The following is a 15,080-nucleotide window of genomic DNA, read 5'->3' as shown; positions in this document are numbered from 1 at the left end:
TTTTTTTATTTTTTTATTTTTCTATTTATTTTTTAATTATATATCAAAATTTCAATGTAGTCTCTCACTATTTTTTATAATTATATTTTGATTCTTATTTAAATATAAACCACATGAATTATAAAAAATTATATTTTGATCTTCATTTAAATATAAGTCAAATAAATTATAAAAAATATTATACAATCATGTAACACGTATATCGATGCACTAGCAGAAATAATAATGAGAGAATATATATATATATACACGCACTGATTGGTGTGTGCTCCGTTCTATACAAAGCAATCGTTCATTCAGATACGCACCTCTACTGTGTGTGCTTGTGTGTGAAAGAGAGTGGAAGAGCGTCACTCCCACCCCCTAATTCAATCATCATCAACCAAAATAAAAAGAAGAAAACCCTAGGCGATAACCGCCGTGACTCAATACGATGGACGCCGATACGACTCAGCTCCAGCAAGCACAATTGGCGACTATTATGGGGCCGGACCCGGCGGCGTTCGAAACCCTAATCTCCCATCTGATGTCTTCTTCCAACGAGGAGCGATCCCAGGCTGAGTCAATCTTCAATTTGCTCAAGCAGAACGATCCAAATTCGCTTGCTCTGAAACTCTCCCATCTCCTCTCCTCTTCTGTTCGGTTCGAGTCACGCGCCATGGCCACCATCCTCCTCCGGAAACAACTTACTCGGGATGATTCCTTCATCTGGCCTCAACTCACGGAATCCACTCGCTCCGCTGTTAAGAGCATCCTTTTAAGCTCAATCCAGCGTGAGGAGATGAAATCGATAATCAAGAAGCTCTGTGACACCGTGTCGGAGCTAGCATCCTCGCTTATCCCCGATAATCAGTGGCCAGAGATTTTGCCTTTCATGTTTCAATGTGTAACTAGTGAATCCACCAAACTACAAGAATCTGCTTTTTTGATGTTTTCTCAATTGGCTCAGTTTATTGGAGAAACACTGCTTCCGTATATTTCTGATTTACATAGCGTGTTCTTGAGTGTGTTGAACAATTCTCCAAATGCGGATGTTAAAATTGCTGCATTGAGTGCTGTGATTAATTTTATTCAGTGCTTGTCCAGTTCGAATGATCGTGATAGGTTCCAGGATCTGTTGCCTTCTATGATGAGGACATTGACCGAAGCACTGAATTCCGGGCAGGAGGCCACCGCGCAAGAGGCTTTGGAGTTGTTGATAGAATTGGCTGGGACGGAGCCTAGGTTTTTGCGCAGGCAGATTGTTGACATAGTGGGTTCAATGTTGCAAATTGCAGAGGCTGAGAGTTTGGAAGAAGGTACGAGACATTTAGCAATAGAGTTTGTCATTACACTGGCGGAGGCAAGGGAAAGAGCACCTGGGATGATGCGCAAGTTGCCGCAATTTATTAATAGACTGTTTGCCATTTTAATGAAGATGCTTTTGGATGTTGAAGATGATCCTGCATGGCACAGTGCAGAAACTAAGGATGAAGACGCAGGGGAGACCGGTAATTACAGTGTTGGGCAGGAATGTTTGGATAGGCTTGCAATTGCACTTGGTGGGAACACTATTGTTCCTGTTGCATCTGAGCAGTTACAGGCTTATTTGGCTGCTTCTGAGTGGCAGAAGCATCATGCAGCCCTCATTGCTCTTGCACAAATCGCCGAGGGTTGTTCAAAGGTAACAATTATTGAAATATCTACTTTTTTATTGCCATTAAGTTCTCATAAGAGTGTCGGGGTAGATTAAACCTATAATTCGACTGATTTCCCAGTTAATATATTGTTGTTTTGAGGAATTTATTTGTTGGTTATGTTATTTGGTTTTTTATGTCACATGTTGTGATGAGTGGTCGGATGCATTGTTACTTTTCTATAATATGATGTCTTGTGGCAAAATGTTTCTGGATGTTTGTTTATTTACATTCTATTATCCATTTTAAATCTTATTGTTACCGGTAGTCACCAACCATAACTGTGCTCCCTTTTCATTTGCACAATATACCGTTTAAATTGTTACTTTTGTTGTACATAGTCCCATTGACGGGCTAATACTATTTCGATGAATGCAATTCCCATTTGATGTCATTTTTGCGAAGATTTTGATGTTCTGTTAGATATTGCATAATTTTAGTGGTTTTGTTAGAAGTACTTAAATGCTTTTATTGATGTCTGGCTTACCAAGTCCATCAAGTTTGCTGCCCTGTCATCATCTCTGTAAGATGAATTTTCTTTGCTTATGTTAGGAATTGATGCTGCACACAATGTTGATTGACTTAACTCCAATTGTTCTTTTCCATTGCTAGGCGATGATTAAAAATTTGGAGCAAGTTGTGAACATGGTTTTGAACTCCTTGCAACATCCTCATCCTCGTGTGAGGTGGGCATCTATTAATGCAATTGGGCAGCTATCAACTGACTTGGGTCCCGATTTGCAAGTTCAGTACCATCAACGTGTGTTGCCAGCACTAGCTGGAGCTATGGATGATTTTCAAAATCCTAGAGTGCAGGTTTGCTAATTCTTTGATTTCTCAACAGTATTTCTAAGTGTAAATCATTTTGTTCTCTTCACATCCTTCAGTGCAATTGGATGACTGATGATGGGGAGCCTTTGCTAACTGGATTTTAGCTTATTTGCATTTATTTTCCCTGTTTTAGTGATTGTTAGTATTAGTTTATGGAATGAAAATTCTTTTTGCTTACCTAGATGTCGAATACATCACTTATTGTATACTTTATGAATTGGATTTTAGATTTATCTGCACTTTAAGAGGAATTTAGGCTTCGTCATTGTTGGATGCGAAGCTTAATTAACTTAAGTGTCATTTGATCATGATTTTTTTCTCAACTAATGTAGATCAATATCTCCGGTTATGAGTTATTGAAGATAGACAATATAATTATCAAATACTAAAAAATATTTATGCAGTCATCTGTCACAATTTTTTTTTTTGAAAATTGATCCCCAAACAGGCATCTAGGGATCTTGGATCCTGGGGTGCAATCGCAAGGAGAGACACATTGATTAAATATGATACACCACACACATCAAACAATCTTCGATCCAATTCAAACATGACCAATTAATTCAAAAATCACATTAATTAAAAATTCGAATATTTGTGAATATTTCAGAGAGTCTACCCATGTTTATAAACAAGCAAAATGGTCAACACTGCATATATGCATATATAATCAAAATTTCATCCAACACAACCAAAAATAATTTGCAAAAATTGAAAGAAAATGATAAACTAATGCATTTCAGTCAATATAACAATTAGAGACTTGACTCTAAAAGATTTACTAAAAATTATGAGAATAAATGAAGAAAAGAGAAAAAATACCCTAAAATGCTAAAGGAGATGTAAAATAAAACTCGTTGGAGCTAGCTGGCGTCACTAGAGGATGGAATTTGGCTGAAGGGGGTAATCTAGGGAAGACTATTTAATGGAGTTGCTAATTTTCTCGACGCCTTTTCACTATGGTTGTCTAGTTGTTTTAATGAAGCTACTAATTATGTGTTCTATGTATGTTTTCGTATTCTTATCATTGTTATGTGGTGTTTTGCAGGCACACGCTGCTTCGGCAGTGCTTAACTGCAGCGAAAATTGCACCCCAGAAATTTTAACGCCATACTTAGATGGGATAGTGCACAAGCTGCTTTTACTTTTGCAGGTGCTATTGCGTATGAGAATAAAAATTGTTATAATTTGAAACGTACATGATATAATGTGCATTTATTGTATGCGGTGTGCTTTTTAAACTAATTTCTGCCATTCGTGGTTGCAGAATTCCAAACAAATGGTACAAGAGGGTGCCTTAACTGCGTTAGCTTCTGTCGCTGATTCATCTCAGGTATGTAAATGTTGTAAAGATATTCTGAGTGAAAGTGATTGTATTTTTTTTATTAAACTAAGTTTGTGGGTTGGCATGACAGGAGCACTTCCAGAAATATTATGATGCAGTTATGCCTTACTTAAAGGCTATCTTATTGAACGCGACGGACAAATCTAATCGCATGCTTCGTGCTAAGGCCATGGAATGCATCAGCTTGGTTGGGATGGCAGTTGGAAAGGATAAATTTAAGGAGGACGCCAAGCAGGTAATTGTGCTTCAACTGTTTCTCTGTGTTATGTAGGGCATACCTTATTTATTGTTTATTTGTATGCATGTCATATTCTTTGTATTTGTTGGCTCATCTCAGATTGCATATAGTGATAATTGTGTTGAGACAAAATTATTGGTTAACAACAGCTACTGTAAGTTTATAATACTCTCCAACTAGGTGATTATATATCTGTTTTTCGTGCTAGGTCATGGACGTGCTTATGTCACTACAAGGATCACAAATGGAGACAGATGATCCCACCACTAGTTACATGCTACAAGTATGCAATTGTCCTCAGAAATGAATGAGTTTAAATCTTTGTGTGCTAGCATATTAAATCTCCAGCCAATCCCTTTTATTCTATTTTAGGCATGGGCCAGACTTTGCAAGTGCTTGGGACAGGATTTCCTTCCTTATATGAGTGTTGTCATGCCTCCTTTGCTTCAGTCTGCTCAGCTGAAGCCTGATGTGACCATCACATCAGCTGATTCCGACAACGAAATTGATGATTCCGATGATGAAAGGTTCGTTCATTGTCAATTTTACATGTTTTTTTTTATCTCAACAGTCTTCTTCATTTTTGTTAATTGGAATTAAATTAAACTTTTTTAAATATTTTTGAGTATTTGAATCTGTAAACTTTATGGTTTTGATGTGAAAGTCGGTAATTTTGTATGCTTTGCTTTGTATCTTTTACTACTTTGTTTTGCATCTTCTTGATCTTGCTGCTAAAATATCTAATTGTGTTCTTGTATATTGTCAATAAAATGTCAAAAAGATTATTTAATGTTATTCTAGTTCATCTGGCCAGAAATGATTTGGGCATTATATTGTGTGAAGTCAATTTCCATGGAAAATATTTCGATTCCAGAGTTTGGTGGTTTACTTCAATATTTTCTGTACATTGCTTGGTAGGCGTCAGTTGCATTCTTTTCAGAAGAATTGCTTTAATTCGAATGTTTTTTGTTGCATCTCTATGTGTATCTTGAAGAGACAAACTTCAAGAAAATTGTTTTGATATCAAATGTTAGAACTGATTACATATATGCCTTCTAGCAATTATATTAAGAGTGTCTCCATTGGGGACTCTATTTTGGAGTTAAACTCCAAAATAGAGTTTACCTAATCTCCAAGTCCAACCGCGTGTTAAAAGTGAAGCTATTTTGGAGTGTGGTGTTAGAACCACTAGTTTCTTTCAATAATCAAACCATATTCAACAAAAAAAAGAAGAAATGAAGCTTCAATTTAATGACAAAAACTGGAAATATAGTTCCCTGAGGAGATCCTCTGCTCAAAGAGATTCACTCTCTTTTCTCTAGCCTATGCTAGTAATCAAACTCAACAAAAACAAAATAAAAACATGAATAACTGTTCTTCCATCCTTCACGTTTTATTTCTGTTTCCCCATTGGCCTTCCCCAAACCTTCTAAAATAAAATTTCTATTAATGGGCTTCCGACCTATTTTTCCCTTTTAAGCCAAATTCCCAGGTCCGTAACATGTTGCTACGGTAATGGAGTTGCTCTATCCCTTTTTTAATTTTTTTTAAAATTTTCATTAATATGAATAAAGGATAAAATATAGTAGTAATTAATAAAGTTGGTTAAATAATTTGATTTATAATTTATATAACTAATTAACTATAAAATTTATTACATATTTTTTAAAAATAATTAAAATAAATTTTAATTATTACCTTGGAAATAATAATAATAAATTGAAAAATAAATTACTTGAAATTCCAAATACACATGATAGTAACATAATTTGACATAAACATGATAGTTACATAAATCATATTTATGTAATTATCATTTTTCTTAAAATATATAAACTATTTAAATTTTAAATTATGTTATAATTGTATTTATAAACTTAAAATGAATATCATATGAAATAGAATAAATATTATAAATGAAATCATAAGGAATGTTCTAGGATTACTTTTTTTGAAGTAAATTTGAAGTAGATGGCTTGGAAATGTGTTTTGTTAAAAAAGTACACTATTTTGAATTTAAAGTTATTGTAAATTAGATTTATGGTTGGAGAAGGGCTAATTTGAGGAGGAAGAAAGTATATGGTTTTCATTTAACTGTGTTTTGTAATGGAAAATAGGAAGAAAGTATATAGTTTTCTTTTTCTTTCTTTTTATTGTCTTAGTTTGGATAATGCTAAAATTTTGAGTAGGAACTCAAGAGTCAAGGTAAATTGTGACCCTTATTTTAATTTTTTTTTTCTATCATCGGTTCTTACACTTTCTTTTTCATGCCTCCGACGTTATGCCACTCTTCCACTTGGATTATTTAATTGCACATAATCCTATCAATAGCAAAAGAAGGCCTCTTGTTATGTTCACACATTTGTATTTAACATTTCTTCATATTGCAGCATGGAAACCATCACTTTAGGTGATAAAAGAATTGGAATTAAGACCAGTGTCCTAGAAGAAAAGGCCACTGCTTGCAATATGCTATGCTGCTATGCTGATGAGTTGAAAGAAGGTTTCTACCCATGGATTGATCAGGTTAGAGAATATGCGTTGGTCTTTGCCTTATTTCTCTTATGGTTACCAGAACTTAAAAGCTGACATGGCACATATCCGTTGTTGTAGGTTGCCACAACATTGGTTCCCCTTTTGAAATTTTACTTTCACGAAGAAGTCAGGAAGGCTGCTGTTTCAGGTGATATGTTGTTTGCTTTGGATGATTTTCTTCTTCTTTAGATTATCAAAACTTCTAATACATTCTCTTAAATGTTTAATGTTTATTTCTAGCAACGCCGGAGCTGTTGCGGTCTGCAAAGCTGGCTGTGGAGAAAGGTATCGCTCAGGGTCGCAATGAGTTGTATGTGAAACAGTTGTCTGACTACATAATTCCTGCTTTAGTGGAAGCTTTACATAAGGTGGTCTTTAAAGTCTAGTAGTTAATTTCATCTTCGAACCTGTATTAATAAATGATTGAGTTGCTTTATGCGAGAGTCGAGTTATAATTTCTCATGTTTGCAGGAGCCTGATACAGAGATCTGTGCAAATATGTTGGACGCATTGAATGAATGTCTTCAGGTGTGTAATGCATGTTATAAAACAGAATTCAACGTTAAAATGATTAGTTATGTACTTTTGCTGTTGAATTATGTATCTGGTATGTATCGACAGATTTTAGTATGCTTTCTCTTTTAAACTTGCATAAAATGTTTAATCAAGTGTTTCACTTTTTGTGATTTTCCCATTTTCATCCCCAAAATCTCCTATTCTTTAAAATAAATAATCTTTAATTTTAAAGAGATATTGTTACATTTGTAAACTATCTATCTTGTTGAGGCACTACATGTTGAAGGGACTTTTACTTGATAACTTTCAGTGAACTCTATGGCTTACATGGGAACATATGAATGACACAAGTGGTCTTTGTAAATATATTTTTTTAAAACCTGGGAACTCAAGCATTCATCGGTTTACACAAAGATTATATTTGTGTTTTAATAGTTGTGACGTGGATTGCCTTTATGCAATTGGATTCTCACATATTAATTTGCTGATAGTGGACATTCAGTTAGATTGCATGATTTTACGATAGCGCATGTTAAATTTTGAATTGGAATAGATGTCGATAGGCTTTGATGGTGTTTTCTGAGGCTTTTAACTTGATTGAGCTAAAAAAATTTGAGAAAATTGTAGGATTTTTGGTTGAAGTTTTTTGAAATGTTTGGATTTGTTGAAAGTCAGAGTGGAATGTAATGAATTGACATTTTCATATTTCGTGATAATTGAATGAAACATGAGAGAAGTAAGATTTGTTTGCAAAATTTAAGAAACAATTCTCATAATTTATTTTTACAGTTGATTTACAATGTGACATAATGATTTGATAGCAATTTTTTTTTATTTTTTTTTAGAGTTGGATATTTTAAGTTTTGTATCTGTAAAGATTGAGTTATGCAGCCAGAACTTTCATTTATGGATTTTGGGTGAGGGGATCGGAAAGGGATAAGTGAAAGTCTTTATATATTTGTAAGTGGTTGCATAAATTTATTCATTGTGGGCATTTTGAATACTAGAATCTCAGTTCTCCTAAATTTTGTTATATACCAATATTTTTTGTTTTTTCAAGAAATAGTTACTTTACCTGTTGTTTTAATTGTGTTCGAATTCACCATACTCTCAGATTTCTGGACCACTTCTAGATGAGAGCCAGGTTAAAAGCATTGTGGATGAGATAAAACATGTGATCACTGCTAGCTCAAGTAGAAAAAGGGAGAGAGCTGAGAGAACAAAAGCTGAAGATTTTGATGCTGAGGAGGGAGAACTGCTTAAAGAGGAAAATGAGCAAGAAGAAGAAGTGTTCGACCAGGTTAGTTTGTTCACTTGAATTTATGATTGACCTTTGTTAATAACTGAGAATATATGTCATTTGGTGCAGGTTGGTGAAATTCTGGGAACATTGATCAAAACATTCAAAGCATCTTTCTTGCCTTTCTTTGACGAACTATCGTCATACTTGATGCCTATGTGGGTAAGTTTACCGCTTCCTTTGCCTTGACAATTAACGTTTTTTTCCTTTCCTTTTTCATGTTAAAAAAGTTGAGATATTCAGCATGAGAATTCAATCTCTATCTGTTATCCTCTCTAAAACATGATTATGGTGGTTTTCCTTGCAGGGCAAGGATAAGACAGCTGAGGAGAGAAGGATTGCCATTTGCATCTTTGATGATGTGGCTGAGCAATGTCGTGAAACCGCTCTAAAGTATGTCTGTGTACCATGATGAATTCTTGAATTTGGTTCAATGAATTCTTGAATTTGGTTCAAATGTAATTTCCCCCCTAACCAGGTACTATGACACACATCTACCTTTCCTCCTGGAAGCTTGCAATGATGAAAACCCAGATGTCCGACAGGTTTGCACAAACTTAAACATATAGTTATCTCCTGATGTAAAACGTACAATCTAAGCATAACTGAACTGCATCATTGCTATTCTCAGGCTGCTGTCTATGGGCTTGGGGTATGTGCAGAATTTGGTGGTTCTGTATTTAAACCACTTGTAGGAGGTAAGCTGTACTTGGCGCAGGCTTGTAGAATAGACTAATAGTGTTATCTATTATATACTGACTCGATCCATTTAATCCAATTCAGAGGCTCTTTCCAGGCTCAATGTAGTTATCAGACATCCCAGTGCTTTACAACCAGAGTTTATAATGGCATATGATAATGCTGTTTCAGCTTTGGGAAAGATATGCCAATTTCATCGAGACAGTATTGATTCAACACAGGTATCTATCATTTTTGAATGAAAATGATACATTACAATAAATACCAAAAGGTCTGGTTAGACGATATTGGATTTGGATTATGGCCATGCCTTAGTATGCCTTATTTCTGAACTAACTATTCTCCGAGAGGCATAGGTAATTCATATGAACCTTAGGTATAATGTCTCCAGTAAATATAACACATCGACTGTTTTTTATTCCTCACATTTTTTAGAGATATGCTAGTCAAGCTTGTGTTGTTTGTTATGTTCACTGTTTGGTTTTGTGAGTTGTGCTTTTACTCCTGTGTTTCTAAGCTTAAAAATGACTTACACTTTGCATATGCATAATAATTTTCTTTTGTATGGTTTGCCTTTATGTATGTTTAGTAAAGCACATTCGATTTTTATATTTATTTGAAATTTCCAAAGCCTACTATTGGTGTTGAGTCCTCATTATTCGGAAAGCCTGATGCATTGCATTTTTGTGAAGCTGTTGCAATTCTTAAATATCCGCCTTTTACCTATTTCTTACTGATTGTATCGTCTTCTTTTTCAATTCATCAAGTTCTTAACTTAAAGATTTCTTAACAGGTGCTCCCTGCCTGGTTGAGTTATCTGCCGATAAAGGGTGACCTTATTGAAGCAAAAGTTGTTCACGACCAGCTTTGCTCTATGGTTGAGAGGTGCGGATGCCATATTTTCTGTTTACAGTTTTAATTTTTATCACAGTGATTTTTTTGACAACTTTGCTTCTGTTTGTCTTACCCTTAGCTTTCTGGATTGGCCATGTTTTCCTCTTTCAGGTCTGATCGGGAACTTTTGGGCCACAATAATCAGTATCTCCCTAAAATTGTATCTGTATTTGCAGAGGTTGGTTTCTAAACCGTTTGAAGAGTCCTGAATCATTATCATTGTATGGAACACTGCATAAGAATGGGCGTACGATTTTTTGTTCACATTGAAAGGATTATATATAGTTATACCAGAAGATTCTCTGTAGCTTTTCTTGTGTGTTTTGTACATGATATTTTGACAAGAAAAATAATATGTTTACTGCCCAAATTTCTGAATGATTTGAAAATTCCCTTGCATCGGCCCCACTTTTTCATCAACTTGAGAATTTTTTTTGTTACAGGTTCTTTGTGCGGGCAAGGATCTTGCCACAGAACAAACAGCTAGTCGAATGATTAATTTGTTGAGGCAGCTACAACAGACACTACCGCCTTCTACCCTTGCATTTACATGGTCGTCCTTACAGCCTCAGCAGCAGCTTGCATTACAGTCAATTCTGTCAACATAGTGCACATGGATTAAAACAGGCGATTCTGTCGTGGGGAAGCTTACCATTTATGTGAGGTCATGTTGTGCCAACCATGTAGTTATTCCTGGACTTTCTGCTGAGAGAGAGCTGTTCAAAGCATTTATCCGTTTGGTCAACCGTTGGTTCCATTTCCTAGTAAATGTAGACTGTGCCTGTAGAGAGTGCATATTACAAGCAATTTCCGTATTGTTTCCAAAAAACTTGAAGGAAATGAGTGGACGGGTCTGGAGGCGGCCTCAGGGGCCTGGTCCTCATCGTAGATTTTTATAGGTTTTTGTTGGTCGATTGTTATATTCAAGGGTTGCCGAAGTGGCAATTCGTGTCGCAGTTTTGGTCTCATTATATTTCACAGGTCAAGTATTCGTATATGGTATGCACATGGCTATTTATTTGTTGAGTTTGATGAATGTGACTGAGATTATAAATATGGTTTTAAAAAACATATTTATGAAAAAGATTTTACTTTGGAACTGGAATATCATATTTTGATGTATCTATTGTTCTCACTGTCTTTGTGGCACGTACGACTCAGATGGTCGTGCTTCTTACTTCATAGTCTCATCACGTTGAGGAATAAACAATGAATTTGGGTGTCTGTGTTGCAAAGATTCCCTCTGAGGATTCGACATAACCACCGAATATAAAGCTACATTTTGACACATCTAATAGTTTATATAATTGGAAAATGAAGCTAGGATATTTGTCCAAATGGCAGGCTTACATGATATGACAATTTGAAAATAATTTTGCGTCAAAATTTGCAGGCCTTCGTGGCTCCAACTCCCCAGTTTTAAATTTAGCATTTGACCAAGTGAAGAAAGAAGCTTACCAACCTATGATGAAAAGTTGCTAATTGTCTTCATCTACTATACGTTTGACTAATATTTTTTTAATTGTTCATCAGAATTATTCCTCTGTGGATGATGAAATGGCTCCCATGTCTTTTTCTTGAGTTCCATTTTACGGTCCCAGACACATTGACCCAACGATTTGTTAACAGTTTTTTGTATGACAATAAGAAATAATTTTCTATTATTGAAACCAAATCATATCAGTATCCAATGAAACCATATTTTAGATATACAAATACAAAGAGAAAACAAAGATGAAGGGATTTGTGTGGTGAAATCATTATCATTTCTCATGGATTTAAATTACCCAAGGAAAGATGAAATCTGAGAATCGAAATTGACGAAGTGGAAAAATGGGTGTCAAAATTGATCTCGCGACATACTTTTTAAATTTTATTTTAATACATGCAAACTTGTGTAAAGACTAAAGAAATTGAGTTGGCCAAAACCATGCCATTTTCCCCTCACTAAAGGCAAAGAACGTGTTAACCAATACGGATATAATAAGGATAGGCGTGCCTTGTAAATAAACAATGTACCACATCATGCTTACGACTAATGACATAATGAAAGTTACCCTCTCAGCTTTGAAAAATCAGTCAATTATTTACAATGGAAAATATATAAGATACACACACTTCCCTTCTTTAGTCCTATATATACACCCACTCTCGTTGTTCCATTTTAGTACCACCCGACACTTCAAAACATTGTATTGATATTAATTATTACAATGGAAATTCAGTTCCACACCACACCCACAAATAACAACATTGTCAGAAGAAGTAAAAGCACAACCAACAAGAACAAATTTGTTGGTGTGAGACAAAGGCCTTCTGGAAAATGGGTTGCAGAAATCAAGAACACGACTCAAAAGATCAGAATGTGGCTCGGAACATTCGATACTGCAGAAGAGGCTGCTCAAGCTTATGATGAAGCGGCATGCCTCCTTCGTGGAACGAATACACGAACGAATTTCCTCAACAACGTGCCATGTAACCCGGCTCTCTCTTTAAAGATTCGGAATCTTCTCAATCAAAAGAGAGGCCTAAATAAAAACGAAGTCCACTCTTCTAATTTTGAGAATGATCAGTCGTCGTCTCAATCTAAAAAGACAGCTTCCAAAAGTTTTTCATCTAATAATACCGCTAGTGGGAGTTTGAGTAGTAACCAGATTTATGGGAATCTGGCCACTGTCCCAAATCTACCCACTTCCGAGGGGGTGTATAAGCCAGATTTGAGCTGTTTCTTGAGAGGAAATGATTATGAAATGTACTCCTCACCTTGCTTGAACAGTCACGATCGAGATTCGGCATATGGGATGTATTTTGACAAGATTTCTCTTCAACAAGATGGGCTCTTTTACTCTCCGAAAAGAGATGGCGAGGAGGTGAATGAGGCGGAATTTTCAGATTATGAACGGTTGAAAGTCGAAAGACAGATATCTGCATCGCTGTATGCAATGAATGGCATAAACGAATACTGGGAAAACATGAACGATTGCAGTGATCCATGTTGGGATATTCCCACGATGTATCAAATGTTCTCTCCAAATTAAATTTATATTTTTCACATTGATGATTATCATTAGGAATCATCATTGTAGAAAACAAAGTGATTTAGACCTTTTGTTTTAGCATAGTTTAAGATTCTATCAGAAGGGACATACAGATGTGCCTCAGTACTTTGAGTTTCTACACATATTTTCACAATATTTTGAGAAAAGAATCTTTAATTATATGATGATTATTAAAACAACTTTATTTCTAACTTCATTTAATTTACCCTGCTAGTTTTTTTTCCCACCTGAATCATGCATAATTAATTCAACATAGATAAACTAGCATAAATAGTCAAATAACAAAATTTTATATTATCCATTATCATTTCATGTAGAATAAGTAAAATAAGCAATAAAAGTCTAATATTTGACTCAATAAATTTTAGCATCCTAACAGTTTATAAATAAAAGCGATAATTCATAAAGTCATCAAAAGTCTTTAACATATGCAGAATTTCTAGGTCCTCAGGTATGCACTGCGCCTCCCAGATGACTCGATAGTCCGCACCTCAGGACTCAATATCATGATTACCTACAATCATTCAACCTAGTGAGTCTAATGACTCAGCATGCTCAAACCTAATATAGCAATTACGTAAATATACAATCACATACATAAAAATTACTTTTATTAAAAATAGATTTTTCATTCAACCATGACACCTTAAAAAATATGCAAATTTTTAAATCATGCTTATATATGAACATTTTCCATTTAAAATTATCATTTTTAGGTGTAATTCCATCCTCAATAGTGACAACATTCAATCGATCGATCAATTTATAAATCATAGTACTAAGCCGCTAGGTTCAACGTCCACTTCTTTGACGATCCCACCGACTACCATAAAATAACTTCACCGTTCACTTTTTCAACGGATCCATTATCATTGAGATTCCCGCCCCCGTTTTCGACGGTTCACTCCCTTTTCATTGCAAGTTCACCATTCCCGTTTTCAATGGATCCCTTACTACTTTTACGTCACGACCGATTCACATTCCTCAAAAGTATTTTTCCTTTACTTTATCATTTCATAAAACATGCATAACTTTCCATATTCTTTAAAACTTCCAAGCATAATAACGTAGATACTTTAAAACTTATGAAAATAGCATATATCAAGCATATATTTTAAAACTTCTAAAAATAACATTTAACATGATATGAAATTGTTTTAGGAGGTTGCAAACCGCCCTCGACTTTCCTCGAACCGACCACACACGTTTCAACGTTATACGTATCTGGACGATATCAGACTTTGACTCAACGAGAATGACTCGATTTCAAAACTTTAAAAAATCGAAAATATCTAGTAGCTTGCTGGGAATTCAATCTTAGGACCTACGTTTCAAAAACGACTCGATTCGCTAACCGGATGACTCGTTTGCTCTCGCTTTCGTTTTTCGGGCAAACAAATGACCAAACTACTCTTCCGACCCGAACCAACCCGAGACCAGACCTTTATTTACATCCTAAGTCTCATTGTAAGCTAAAGGATGTCCCCAAAACCAAGTCAAAACCGAAACTTGGATTAAAATTTTAACCTAGGCTCAATTCGTCCCTATTTTGACACGTTCGGACATATTACGACCCGAACGGACCATGGCTTGAAACGACCCTAAACCAGGCCCTAGACCCCTTCCTTAGACCCTAAACAAGACCACGATCAGGCCCTTTCAGACACAGACCAGACGCCTCACACCCTAAAGCTCACGCACCAGCAGCACGCCAAACGTATCCTCTCGCGTACCGCAGCTTCCTCGCGCACCAGCTGTTGTCCCAACCCTTGGCTCGCCCCTCGGCTCATTCCAGCCCCTCACTAGGACTTAAGGCACGTCCCTAGTCCCTGGTCTAGCCCTTAAACCATCCCCTTATTAGCCCTAGGAACTCCACGCCCCAAAACAGCCCAACAAGTGCATGTTTGTGGAGTTTCGGTTCCAACACTCAACCAACCCATCCAAGCCCTGACCGAACCCATCCTAGCCCTTCCTAGGACTTTAATAC

At 35.7% G+C, this 15,080-nt stretch overlaps 2 protein-coding genes across 2 annotated transcripts; both read left to right on the top strand.

The window, feature by feature from the left end:
• Positions 1–270: 270 nt before the first annotated feature.
• Positions 271–11,156, top strand: LOC142528228 (uncharacterized). Its single transcript, XM_075633257.1, has 20 exons — positions 271–1,663; positions 2,289–2,492; positions 3,556–3,660; positions 3,775–3,840; positions 3,923–4,087; positions 4,299–4,373; positions 4,463–4,617; positions 6,481–6,616; positions 6,704–6,773; positions 6,866–6,993; positions 7,097–7,153; positions 8,256–8,441; positions 8,511–8,603; positions 8,749–8,834; positions 8,920–8,986; positions 9,073–9,139; positions 9,225–9,361; positions 9,934–10,025; positions 10,146–10,212; positions 10,478–11,156. The coding sequence occupies exons 1-20, from the start codon at positions 434–436 to the stop codon at positions 10,640–10,642; spliced, it is 3,351 nt and encodes a 1,116-aa protein (XP_075489372.1). The 5' UTR covers positions 271–433; the 3' UTR covers positions 10,643–11,156.
• Positions 11,157–12,202: 1,046 nt separating this feature from the next.
• On the top strand, positions 12,203–13,127 carry LOC142529977 (ethylene-responsive transcription factor ERN1). The gene has a single exon (XM_075635710.1). The coding sequence runs from the start codon at positions 12,248–12,250 to the stop codon at positions 13,070–13,072; it is 825 nt and encodes a 274-aa protein (XP_075491825.1). The 5' UTR covers positions 12,203–12,247; the 3' UTR covers positions 13,073–13,127.
• The last annotated feature ends 1,953 nt before the right edge of the window (positions 13,128–15,080 follow it).

Source organism: Primulina tabacum, chromosome 16 (assembly GCF_025594145.1).
Source record: "Primulina tabacum isolate GXHZ01 chromosome 16, ASM2559414v2, whole genome shotgun sequence".
Classification (NCBI taxonomy): domain Eukaryota; kingdom Viridiplantae; phylum Streptophyta; class Magnoliopsida; order Lamiales; family Gesneriaceae; genus Primulina; species Primulina tabacum.
This window is presented reverse-complemented; position numbering and strand designations above follow the sequence as displayed.

Bases quoted from the DNA above. Each gene is read 5' to 3' on its own strand.
- LOC142528228 (XM_075633257.1), top strand. From the start codon at position 434: ATGGACGCCGATACGACTCAGCTCCAGCAAGCACAATTGGCGACTATT. The intron at 1,664-2,288 runs GTAACAATTATT...TTCCATTGCTAG, and splicing joins TCGCCGAGGGTTGTTCAAAG to GCGATGATTAAAAATTTGGA. The intron at 6,617-6,703 runs GTTAGAGAATAT...CCGTTGTTGTAG, and splicing joins TCTACCCATGGATTGATCAG to GTTGCCACAACATTGGTTCC.
- LOC142529977 (XM_075635710.1), top strand. From the start codon at position 12,248: ATGGAAATTCAGTTCCACACCACACCCACAAATAACAACATTGTCAGA.